Raw genomic sequence first — 13,373 nt, forward strand, 5'->3', positions numbered from 1 at the left:
AGCATCACCTTTTCTTGTATCACCTGCTGTATTTATCAGTGTGAAGTAAGAGCAGTGGCTGCATATCTGGACTTCCAAAAGGCATTCGGTCTGAAACTAATTTCAAATCTTGGCTGAACCGTCGGGTAGCTTCACCTCATCTCATTAATCCAGGATGAGTATTAAACTGTCAATTGGGCCAACCGGCTTCACTGTGGTACCTGAGGGAGGGAAACCAGCTAACCACAGCTTGTCTTGGTTCCGTGAGTTCCCAAACAATGTGTGGCTGACTTGTCATAGTCAAAGCAAAGTACAGTGCAGAAACAGGCCTTTTGGCCCATCTATTCCATGCCAGACTACAGAATCTACTTATTCCCATTGACCTGCACCGGGCCATGGCGCTCTATACGCTCATTACGCAAGAATCTATTCAGAATTCTCTTAACCACTTGCACTACTTGCACTGCTAGCTAGTTTCACACTCTCACCACCCTCTGAGTAAACCGGTTTCACCTTTGTACCCTTTGAACTTTTCACCTTTCACCCTTAGTGATAACCTCTTGTTGTAGTACCTCTTTACCTCAGTACAAAATGCCTGCTTGCATTTATCCTATCTATATCCCAATGTAATTGTGTACACTTCTATCAAATCTCCGCTCAGTCTTTCATGTTCCAATGAATAAAGTCCTAATCAGTTCACTCTTTTCTTATAACTTAGGTCTTCCAGTCCAGGTAACATCCTTGTAATGTTTTTTCTGTACTCTTTCAAACTTATTTCCATCTGTCCTGAAGATAGGTGTGCAGAACTGCACATAATATTCAAATTAGGCCTCTCCAACGTCTAATACAACATCATATCGTACACGATATTTTCATTTACCAAGGTTAATGCGCTAAGAAACATTCTTTCAGAGCCTATCAACATTTGCTGCCACTTTCAATGACTTATGTACCTGTATTCCCAGATCACTTTGTTCTACCGGTCTCTCAGTAAGATCTACCCTGATTGGTCCATCCAAACTGCTACATCTTGCACCTGCCTGTATTAAATTGCATCGGCCCATTTTAAGCACATTCTCCAGTTGGTCCAGATCTCACTGCAAGCTCGTGTAGTCTTCCTCTTGGTCCACTGCACCTTCCAAATGTTGGAGTCAACAGCAAATTTGCTGATGCTGTTAACAGTAATTTCATCCAGATCATTGATATAGATGACAAACAACAACAAGCACACCACCGATCCCCGTGACACTGCACGAGATACAGGCGCCAATCAGAAATGCAACAGTCTATAGTGACACTCCGGATTCTTTCCAAAAAGTTAGTGTCTAATCCAGTTTACTACTTTATCTTGAATGCTAAGCAACTGAATCTTCTAGACTGACCTCCTATACGGGACCTTGTCAAATACCGTGCTGAAGTCCATGTAGACAATATCCACAACCTTGCCTTCATCAACTTTCCTGGTAACTTCCTCGAAAATCTCTGAGATTGATTAGATGTGAAAGATCACGCACAAAGCTGATACCTTATGACCACAAACATCAATAGTTTGATCTAAAAGGGCAGAAGAAAGCACAAAACATAAAATAAATCTGGTGACTAGCTGATATCTCATGATCCCAAAAATTCAACAAGTTGTCCTGAAAGGGAAGAAGATCAATAGGATTTCCTGAAAGGGAAGGGGCAAACAAAAAAAAAACTGCTAACTTGGTGAATATCTAACTAATGAGAGACAGGGTCACACCATTTCAGGTCACTCTCCTTGGAGCTCACAAACAGTGATTGTCTTGTCCTGGATCTGACCTATTCAGCCATGAGTGGTATTAGAAAATCAAGTGTGTTACACCCGTGAGTAACTCTGTTCTCGTTGGGATTCATTGGCGCTGTCTGTAATGAATCACACAGGCATTATCCAAAGGCAAGAGGTAATCTGTAAATACGATGCTCATCTATAAATTCATCATCTGGAGACGTCTGCTTTACTGGTTAAATTTCTTTCACAACTGTAACTCCTCAGACCTGGTAGCAGTGAAACTGAGGGATTATTTCACAGTGCAGTGGACCATCAGGGAATTATGCTGATTTATTCCATAATTGTTGTCCATTATTCGTGTTATGGAAAAGCTTTCCAATTCCCTACTGGTAACTGTTCTAGGAGATCAATCATTCAGATCTAGGACATAGAACATAGAACATAGAACAGTACAGCACAGTACAGGCCCTTCGGCCCACAATGTTGTGCTTACCCTTAAACCCTGCCTCTCTTATTTCTCAGAGTAATGTCCTAAGCCCATCCATATTCAGTTACCTTAATTCCATCATAGGTGTATGTTGCTTGAAGACTATTCACTGTTTAATTCATAATTCCTCAGTTAATCAGGAAGCCCATGCCTGCATTCAGGAAGTCATTACCATTTTACGGTATGAGTGCCAGGCAGTAACCATCTCCATTATAAGACAGCCGCACTGACATTCCTTAATCTTCTTTTGTCTTTACACATCATAAGACCATAAAGCATCAGAACACAATTGGCCATTAGGCCCATCGATTCTGTTCCGCCATTACATCATGGGTGATTTACTATCCCTCTCAACCCCATTCTCCTGCCTTCTCCCAGTGAACTTTGCTGACCAGACTAGTCAAGAACGTACCAACCTCTTTTGGAAGAAGACAGCGAGGCTTTGAGATGAAGTGTGGTGGCGGCCATTTTCAAATTGTTTCTCAGATCGGAGTTCTGAGAGGCGGGACTGCGCAGGCGCATGAAGGAGGCCTGGGAAGGAGGGAAGATATAAAAAGAACGCAGCCTTAAGCAGCGGGCAGCTTGGTTTGCGGGCAGTGGAGTGAGCCGGGAGCAGAGTGTAGGGCTTGGGCTCAGAGGGCTTAGGCGGAAGAGGGCACAGTAGGCTTATCTTTTAGTTCTCCTTGTTATTTTCAGTTATTCGGGAAGTATGAGTGTGGGGGCAGCTTGTTGTTCTCGATGTTGGATGTGGGAGGTCCTGGAGTCTCCGAGCCTCCCGGACGTCCACATCTGCGCCAGGTGCGCAGAACTGCGGCTCCTGAGGGATCGAGTTAGGGAACTGGAGCTGCAGCTCGATGACCTTCACCTGGTCAGGGAGAGTGAGGAGGTGATAGAGAGGAGTTACAGGCAAGTGGTCACTCCGGGGCCACGGGAGGCAGATAGGTGGGTCACGGTCAGGAATGGGAAGAGGCAGGTACCAGAGAGTACCCCAGTGGTTGTACCCCTTGACAATAAGTACTCATGTTTGAGTACTGTTGGGGGGGACAGCCTACCTGGAGGAAGTGACAGTGGCTGGGCCTCCGGCACAGAGGACGGCCCTGTAGCTCAGAAGGGTAGGGATAGAAGAAAGAGGACCATAGTAATAGGGGACTCGATAGTCAGGGGTTCAGACAGGCGGTTCTGTGGAGGTGATCGGGAGTCCCGGATGGTGGTTTGCCTCCCTGGTGCCAGGGTCCAGGACGTTTCTGATTGCGTCCAAGATATCCTGAAGTGGGAGGGTGAGGAGCCAGAGGTCGTGGTACATGTAGGTACCAATGTCATAGGTAGGAAAAGGGAAGAGGTCCTGAAACGAGAGTATAGGGAGTTAGGAAGGCAGTTAAGAAGAAGGACCGCAAAGGTAGTAATCTCGGGATTACTGCCTGTGCCACGCGACAGTGAGAGCAGGAATGGAATTAGGTGGAGGATGAATGCGTGGCTGAGGGATTGGACCAGGGGGCAGGGATTCAAGTTTCTGGATCATTGGGACCTCCTCTGGGGCAGGCGTGACCTGTTCAAGAAGGACGGGTTACACTTGAATCCTGGGGGGAACAATATCCTAGCGGGGAGGTTTGCTAGGGCTACAGGGCTGACTTTAAACTAGTAAGATGGGGGGGGTGGGAATCAATTTGAGGAAACTATGGGAGAGGAGGTTAGTTCACCAGTAGAGCAAGTAAGTAGACATTGTGTGAGGGAGGAAAGGCAGGTGATGGAGAAGGGATGCGCTCAGCCCGAAGATGTAGGGGAGAAGAAAGAAAAGGATAATAAATTTGAATGCATTGTTAGGGATGAAAAGAGAGGAGGAGGTGGAGAGTATCTTAAATGTATCTATTTTAATGCTAGGAGCATTGTAAGAAAGGTGGATGAGTTTAAAGTGTGGATTGATACCTGGAATTATGATGTTGTAGCTATTAGTGAAACATGGTTGCAGGAAGGGTGTGATTGGCAACTAAATATTCCTGGATTTAGTTGCTTCAGGTGTGATAGAGTAGGAGGGGCCAGAGGAGGAGGTGTTGCATTGCTTGTCCGAGAAAATCTTATGGCGGTGCTTTGGAAGGATAGATTAGAGAGCTCCTCTAGGGAGGCTATTTGTGTGGAATTGAGGAATGGGAAAGGTGTAGTAACACTGATAGGAGTGTATTGTAGGCCACCTAATGGGGAGCATGAGTTGGAAGAGCAAATGTGTAAGGAGATAGCAGATATTTGTAGTAAACACAAGGTGGTGATTGTGAGAGATTTTAATTTTCCACACATAGATTGGGAAACTCATTCTGTAAAAGGGCTGGATGGTTTAGAATTTGTGAAATGTGTGCAGGATAGTTTTTTGCAACAATACATAGAAGTACCAACTAGAGATGGGGCAGTGTTGGATCTCCTGTTAGGGAATGCGATAGGTCAGCTGACAGATGTATGTGTTGGGGAGCACTTCGGGTACAGTGATCACAATAGCATTAGCTTCAATATAATTATGGAGAAGGACAGGACTGGACCTAGAGTTGAGATTTTTGATTGGAGAAAGGCTGACTTTGAGGAGATGCGAAAGGATTTAGAAGGAGTGGATTGGGACAATTTGTTTTATGGGAAGGATGTAATAGAGAAATGGAGGTCATTTAAGGGTGAAATTATGAGGGTACAGAATCTTTATTTTCCTGTTAAGTTGAAAGGAAAGGTTAAAGGTTTGAAAGCGCCATGGTTTTCAAGGGATATTAGAAACTTGGTTCAGAAAAAGAGGGATGTCTACAATAGATATAGGCAGCATGGAGTAAAGGAATTGCTTGAGGAATATAAAGAATGTAAAAGGAATCTTAAGAAAGAGATTAGAAAAGCTAAAAGAAGATACGAGTTTGGTTTGGCAAATAAGGTGGAAGTAAATCCGAAAGGTTTCTACGTTATATTAAAAGCAAGAGGATAGTGAGGGATAAAATTGGTCCCTTAGAGAATCAGGGTGGTCAGCTATGTGTGGAGCCGAGGGAGATGGGAGAGATTTTGAACGATTTCTTCTCTTCGGTATTCACTAAGGAGAAGGATATTGAATTGTGTAAGGTGTGGGAAACAAGTAAGGAAGTTATGGAACCTATGACAATTAAAGACGTGGAAGTACTGGCGCTTTTAAGAAATGTAAAAGTGGATAAATCTCCGGATCCTGAAAGGATAATCCCCAGGACCTTGAGGGAAGTTTGTGTAGAGATAGTAGGAGCTCTGACGGAGATCTTTCAGATGTCATTAGAAACGGGGATTGTGCTGGAGGATTGGCGTATTGCTCATGTGGTTCCATTGTTTAAATGGGTTCTAGAAGTAAGCCTAGCAATTATAGACCTGTCAGTTTGACATCAGTGGTGGGTAAATTAATGGAAAGTATTCTTAGAGATAGTATTTATAATTATCTGGATAGACAGGATCTGATTAGGAGTAGCCAGCATGGATTTGTGCGTGGAAGGTCATGTTTGACAAACCTTATTGAATTTTTTGAAAAAGTTACGAGGAATGTTGACGAGGGTAAGGCAGTGGATGTAGTCTATATGGACTTCAGCAAGGCCTTTGACAAAGTTCCACATGGAAGGTTAGTTAAGAAGGTTCAGTCGTTAGGTATTAATGCTGGAGTAATAAAATGGATTCAACAGTGGCTAGATGGGAGATGCCAGAGAGTAGTGGTGGAGTAATTGTTTATAGGGATGGAGGCCGGTGACTAGCGGGGTGCCTCAGGGATCTGTTTTGGGCCCAGTGTTGTTTGTAATATACATAAATGATCTGGATGATGGGGTAGTAAATTGGATTAGTAAGTATGCTGATGATACTAAGGTAGGAGGTGTTGTGGATAATGAGGTGGGTTTTCAAAGCTTGCAGGGAGATTTATGCCGGTTAGAAGAATGGGCTGAACGTTGGCAGATGGAGTTTAATGCTGAGAAGTGTGAGGTTCTACATTTTGGCAGGAATAATCCAAATAGAACATACAGGGTAAATGGTAGGGCATTGAAGAATGCAGTGGAACAGAGAGATCCAGGAATAACAGTGCATAGTTCCCTGAAGGTGGAGTCTCATGTAGATAGGGTGGTGAAGAAGGCTTTTGGAATGCTGGCCTTTATAAATCAGAGCATTGAGTACAGAAGTTAGGATGTAATGTTAAAATTGTACAAGGCATTGGTAAGGCCAAATTTGGAATATTGTGTACAGTTCTGGTCACCAAATTATAGAAAAGATATCAATAAATTAGAGAGAGTGCAGAGACGATTTACTAGGATGTTACCTGGGTTTCAGCACTTAAGTTACAGAGAAAGGTTGAACAAGTTAGGTCTCTATTCATTGGAGCGTAGAAGGTTGAGGGGGGATTTGATCGAGGTATTTATAATTTTGAGAGGGATAGATAGAGTTGACGTGAATAGGCTGTTTCCATTGAGAGTAGGGGAGATTCAAATGAGAGGACATGATTTGAGAGTTAGGGGGCAAAAGTTTAAGGGAAACACGAGGGGGTATTTCTTTACACAGAGAGTGATAGCTGTGTGGAATGAGCTTCCTGTAGAAGTAGCAGAGGCCAGTTCAGTTGTGTCATTTAAGGTAAAATTGGATAGGTATATGGACAGGAAAGGAGTGGAGGGTTATGGGCTGAGTGTGGGTAGGTGGGACTAGGTGAGATTAAGAGTTTGGCATGGACTAGGAGGGCCGGAATGGCCTGTTTCCGTGCTGTGATTGTCATATGGTTATATGGTTATTTTAATGCTAGGAGCATTGTAAGAAAGGTGAATGAGCTGAAAGCGTGGATTGATACCTGGAATTATGATGTTGTAGCTATTAGTGAAACATGGTTGCAGGAAGGGTGTGATTGGCAACTAAATATTCCTGGATTTAGTTGCTTCAGGTGTGATAGAGTAGGAGGGGCCAGAGGAGGAGGTGCTGCATTCCTTGACCGAGAAAATCTTATGGCGGTGCTTTGGAAGGATATTCTCCCATTCTCCTGCCTTCGCCCAGTGAACTTTGCTGACCAGACTAGTCAAGAAGGTACCAACCTCTGTTTTAAATATACCCAGTGACCTGGTCTCCGCAGCTGTCACTGCCAATGAATTCTACAGATTCACTACTCCTTGGCTAAATAATCTGCTCATCTCTGCTCTAAATGGACGTCCCTCTAATCTGAGGCTGTTCCGTCTGGTTCTAGACTCCCCCACTTAGAAACATCATCTCCACGTCCTCTCAATGCTTTTTGATATTCCACAGGTTACAATTAGATTCCCCCTCATCCTTCCACACTCCGGCCAGTACAGGTGCATCCAGGAATCATTCCCATCAAAATCTGGTTTAATATCACTGGTTCTGTTCGTTTAGATTTCTCTGTGGATATTTCACAACGCCATCACATATTTTCTCTGATCATGGGATCAAAATATGCGAGTGCGGTCTGGCCAGTGCTTGTTCTTATATTCTGATCCTCTCGAAATGAATGCTAGCATTGTATTTGCCTTTCCTAACACCGACTCAAACTGCGAGGAATCCTGCACCAGGTCTCCAGAGACTCTTTACAACTCCGATTTCTGAATTTTCTCCCAGATTCAAAAATAGTCTACGTCTTCATTATTTATGCTAAAGTATATGGCCATGTACCTCACTATACTACATTCCAATTGCCACTGATGTGTCCATTGTTTCATCGGTCTATGTGGGACACCTGGTCAAAGGTCCTCGGGAAGTCCAAGTAAACAACTTGCACTGACTCTCTGTTGTCGACCCAGCATGCTGTTCTCTCAAAAAATTCCAACAGTTCTGTCAGGCAAGATTCGCTCCCATGGATGTTGGCCTTTTCCTTATCATGTGCGTCCAAATACCCCGAAACCTTATCCTCAATTATCGACTGCTGACATCTTCCCAAACGCTGGTCAGACTAACTGGCCTATAGTTTAAAATGATCAGTCCTCCGGAACCATTCCAAAATCTAGTGATTCTTGAGCGATCATTACTAATGTCTCCACAATCTCTTCAGCCTCCTCCTTCAGAAGCAATCGGGTGAGTTGATCTGGACTCATCTATCTTCAGAACTTTCAGCTTCCCAAGCGCCTTCTCCGCAATAATTGCAAATACACTCACTTCTGCCACCTGACATTCTCAAATATCTGGCACGTTCTAGTGTTTTTACAGTGAGGACTGACGCAAAATGCCGACTAATACCTTCCGGCATTTCCTTGTCCCCTGACAGTACCTCTCCACTGTCATTTTCAAGCAGCCCAATATCCACTCTCCTCTCTTTCAATCTTCATATATCAGACGGACGTTTTGGTAAGCTATTTTACATTATTCTCTAGCCTACCTTCATATTTCATATTTTCTCTATTTACGGCTTTTTAATTGCCTTCTGTTGGTTTGTAGAAACATCCCAGTCCTCCAGCTTTCTACTATATTTTGTAATTTTCTGTCCCCTCTCCTTTGCTTTTGTGCTGCTTTCACTACCTCGTCAGCCACGGTTGATCATCCTCCCTTTAGAATAATTCTTCATCATTGTGATTGTTTGTCCTCCGAGAAACTTCAGCCATTCCTGCTCTGCCATTGTCCCTGTTAGTGTCATTTTCAAATTTATTAGATAGATAGATAGATAGATACTTTATTCATCCCCATGGGGAAATTCAACATTTTTCCAATGTCCCATACACTTATTGTAGCAAAACTAATTACATACAATACTGAACTCAATATAAATATGCATCTAAAATCACCCTCTCAAAAAGCATTAATAAATAGCTTTTAAAAAGTTCTTAAATAGTTTACTAAGAAATACATTGAATGGTAACTTAAGCTCAGTCCTGACCCCGGCACTTTAACATATCCTACCCCTGGCGTTTGAATTGTAAAGCCGAATGGCATTGGGGAGTAATGATCTCTTCATCCTGTCTGAGGAGCATTGCATCGATAGCAACCTGTCACTGAAACTGCTTCTCTGTCTCTGGATGGTGCTATGTAGAGGATGTTCAGTGTTTTCCATAATTGACCGTAGCCTACTCAGCAGCCTTCGCTCTGCTACCGATGTTATACTCTCCAGTTCTGTGCCCACGACAGAGCCCGCCTTCCTTACCAGCTTATTAAGACGTGAGTCGTCCCTCTTCTTAATGCTGCCTCCCCAACACGCCACCACAAAGAAGAGGGCGCTCTCCTCTCTCATGCCGAGGTAATTCCTTTATTCTACTGTAGCACTGATACCTCTAACTTTACTTTCTCCCTTTCAACCTGCTGGCTGAGTTCTGCTATTTTATGATCACTGCCTCTTAAGGGTTTATTTAGCTGAAGCTCCCTAATCAAATCTGGTTCAATACACAACACAGAATCCAGATCCACCTTTCCTATAGTGGGCTCAACCATAGGCTTCTCTCAAAAGCCATCTCATTGGCATTCTATAAATTCCCTCACTTGGGATTCAGCACCGACCTGATTTTCCAAAGCTACCTGGATATTGAAACTCCCCGTGACAATTTTAGCATTGACCTTTTTCCATGCCTCTCCTCTCCCCCGTTGTAATTTGTAGCCCACATCCTGCCTACTGTTAACATGCCTGTATATAATTTCCACCAGGGTCATTTTACCTACGCAGTTTCTTAACATCCACATCATCTAATCCGACATCACCTCTTTCTCAGGACTTTTCATTTTTAATGACAGCAGTTTCGACCCAACACTTTCACCTACCTGCGTATCCTTTCGATTCAATATTTATCCTTGGATTTAAGCACCCAACTATAAACTTTTGTCAGCCACGATTCAGTGATGCCCGCCATCCATTTGTTTTTGCTCTCTCTCTCCCCTCTCTTCCGTTCTTGTTGTCACATCTTGTTGATGTAATGCTGCACATTGACAGATCGAGGAAATTAATCACATTGCATCTACTGCAGGGTGTCAGTAAATCCTTATTCTTACACACTATTGATTTAGAATTTCCTTCAGTTACTGTTTCTCTGTTAATGACTGAACCCTGAGAGGATGAAGCAACAGCCCAGTGACTGCATCTGTTCTGAAGCTACCGGGGCCATGAACAGATACTTTCTTGCACATTCTCCATGTCTGTCTGTCTGCTCCACAATAAGTCCATTGTTTCCTTTTGCAGAAAGTCACTGAACTGACAGAGAAGGGAAACCGGACAGAGAGTTCCAGACTCTTCCTCAGTTTGGTGAATGGCAAAGGCTCCCGGGCCCGGAGGGCGATGTGGGAATCCTTTCTGATGTGGAGGACTGAGTTACCGAAGTTGGACAGAATACTGAGGGAAATACAGGAACTCGGTATGTTAAAACCACGCTCTGACCACAAAGGCACATTGAGATAAACATTTTAGTTATTTTAATTATTTTAGCTCTGTTTCCATGGATTTTTTAAAATATTTAAACAGGTCCTGATCCACAGGAATACATGAACATCGGCCAAGGTTTATCGGAATTACCCACTCAGCTGATCGGTGAGTGATCAAATGCACAGTTCAAACCACATCTCAAGTGTTAGTCTGTGACTTGCCAAAACCTGGGAATCAAAATTCGCCATTAATCATTCGCTGATCTCTGGATTCAAGTAACAATTCAACGAATCTCTCTTTGCAGCCTGAATATTCTACAATATATTTTTCTAATAATCCAGCTGTTGGTTCTGCTGAAGCCTTCACTCCAGGTCTTAACGCTCTGGGAATCCCAACACACCCCAGGCAGGCTCCTGATACACTGTATGACCCAGTCCAGGTGACTTTTCTATCTTCAGACCTTTCATCTTCCAAGCCCCTTTTCCTTTGTAATGGCACTGCACGCAATTCTGTTTGCTGATGTTCTTTACCTTTTGGAATTCTGCTAGTGACTTCCACAGAGTTTGTCTGGCATTTCCTTTTCACCCGTTACTGCAACTACAACAGCAGTTTCTAGTGGTCCGATATTGACCCTCTCCCTTTTTTCACTCTTTATATATCCGGGAAAGAAAAAATATATACTTTGGTATCCTTTCTTATATTATTGTCCATTTCCTTGCATTTCCTGCACATTCATGTATAACTAGGAGCATCTATAACATAGTTGCCTGCGACATGACCCTAGTCACTAGACTCTAGACACAAGAATACTACAGCACAGTACAGGCTCTTCCGCCCCGGATGTTGTGCCGACCCATGTATTCCTTTAAAAAGAGTACTAAACCCACAGTACCACGTGACCCTCTATTTTTCTTTCATCCATGTGTCTGTCCAAGAGGTTCTTAAATACCTTTAATGTTTTAGCCTCCACCACCATCCCTGGCAAGTTGTTCCAGGCACCCACAACCCTCTGTAAAAAACTTACCCCTGATGTCTCCCCTAAACTTCCCTCCCTTAACTTTGTACATATGCCCTCTAGTGTTTGCTGTTGGTGCCCTGGGAAACAGGTACTAGCAATCCACCCTATCTATGCCTCTCATAATTTTTTAGACCTCTATCAAGTGCCCTCTCAACCTTCTACGCTCCAAAGAGAAAAGTCCCAGCTCTGCTAACCTTGCTTCACATGACTTGTTCTCCAAACCAGGCAACATCCTGGTAAATCTCCTCTGCACCCTCTCCATAGCTTCCACATCCTTCCTATAATGAGGTGATCGGAATTGAACACAATACTCTAAGTGCGGTCTCAACAGAGATTTGTAGATTTGCAGCTTGGCCTCTCTACTCTTGAACTCAATCCCCCTATTAATGAAGCCTAGCCTCCCATAGGAGTTCTTAACTATCCTATCAACCCGTGCAGCGACCTTAAGGGATGTATCGATTTGAACCCCAAGGTCCCTCTGTTCATCCACACTCTTAAGTAACCAACGATTAAACTTGTACTCAACATTCTGGTTTGTCCTTCCAAAATGCGTCACCTCACACTTATCCGGATTGAACCCCATCTGCCACTTTTCTGCCCAAATCTGCACCCTGTCTATATCCTCTTGTAACCTTCGACAACCTACAGCTCCATCCACAACTCCTCCAATCTTCATGTCATCCACAAATTCACTCACCCATTCTTCCACCTCTACATCCAGGTCATTTATAAAAATCACAAATAGCAGGGGTCCCAGGACAGATCCCTGCGGCACTCCACTAGTCACCGACCCCCAGGCAGAATACTTTCCTTCCACTACTATCCTCTGCTTTCTTCCTGTAAGCCAATTTTTATCCAAACAGCCAAGGTTCCACTTATCCCGTGCCTCATGATTTTCTGGATGAGTCTCTCGTGAGGGACCTTGTCAAATGCCTTGCTAAAATCCATGTAGACCACAACTACTACCTTACCTCCGTCAATTGCTTTTTGTTACCGCTTTAAAAAACCCAATTAGCCTCGTGAGGTACGACCTGCCCTTCACAAAGCCATGTTGACCCAGACAGTAAATTCCAGGCACCCACAACTCTGTTAAAAAACTACCCACAATTGCTGTAAATTTACCCCATCTCACCTTAACCAAATGCCCTCTGGTATTAGACACCAGTCTTACGTAAAAATAAACAAACAAAATACAGGCTGATGCCCCAAACTCTTACCTCTCAAACTTGTACACCTCAGTCAGATCTCTATTCTAACTCCAGAATAAACAAACCAAGTTTATCAAACCTCTACTTGTAGCACATGCCACCGAACCCAGGCAACATCCTGATGAACCTGTTCTGCACCCTCTCCAATCCTTCCAAGAGCTGGACAACCAGAAGTGAACACAATACTCCAGATGCTCCCTAAAACCATAACACCTAGGAGCAGAATTTAGCCATTCGGCTCAGTGAATTTGCTCTTCAATTACTCTCTACCCCATTATCCCAGTAAACGTTGACACTCTTCCTAATCAGGAACATATTGACTGCATTTTAAATATATCCAATGAAGTGTCTTCCTCAGCCGTCTATGACAATAATTTCACAGATTCACCACCCACCAGCCAAGACATTTCTCCCAGTTTGTGTCCCCGGCAGCCAGGCCAGTTCCCCACAGTTCTCAAGCATGTTAATATTCTGTATGAGCTTCCTATGTGGGACTTTGTCAAACACTCTACCAATATACAAGTAGACAATATCCATGTGTGACTGCATCCATCACCTTTGTCACCTCCTGGAGGAACTCAATCAAGCTGGCGAGACACAAACCCGACCCAAAGCCTTGCTACTGAACCCCAAACCAC

At 43.6% G+C, this 13,373-nt stretch overlaps 2 protein-coding genes and 1 long non-coding RNA gene across 3 annotated transcripts in view; all 3 read left to right on the forward strand.

The window, feature by feature from the left end:
• LOC140721606 (uncharacterized) overlaps nucleotides 1–10,545 on the forward strand; it is a 32,349-nt gene extending 21,804 nt beyond the window's left edge. The window contains exon 6 of the mRNA XM_073036418.1: nucleotides 10,330–10,545. Coding sequence (XP_072892519.1) covers nucleotides 10,330–10,545 — 216 coding nt within the window. The remainder of the gene's footprint in view (nucleotides 1–10,329) is intronic.
• Nucleotides 1–13,373, forward strand: part of LOC140721640 (uncharacterized) — an 801,766-nt gene that overhangs the window by 436,482 nt on the left and 351,911 nt on the right. The gene's annotated exons all lie outside the window — the stretch shown is intronic.
• The window catches only part of LOC140721638 (NACHT, LRR and PYD domains-containing protein 3-like), a 34,652-nt gene continuing 31,794 nt past the window's right edge, over nucleotides 10,516–13,373 (forward strand). Inside the window, exon 1 of the mRNA XM_073036445.1 lies at nucleotides 10,516–10,674. Within this exon, the coding sequence (XP_072892546.1) occupies nucleotides 10,629–10,674 (46 nt within the window). The 5' untranslated portion in view covers nucleotides 10,516–10,628. The remainder of the gene's footprint in view (nucleotides 10,675–13,373) is intronic.

This window comes from Hemitrygon akajei, unplaced genomic scaffold (assembly GCF_048418815.1).
Source record: "Hemitrygon akajei unplaced genomic scaffold, sHemAka1.3 Scf000058, whole genome shotgun sequence".
NCBI lineage: Eukaryota > Metazoa > Chordata > Chondrichthyes > Myliobatiformes > Dasyatidae > Hemitrygon > Hemitrygon akajei.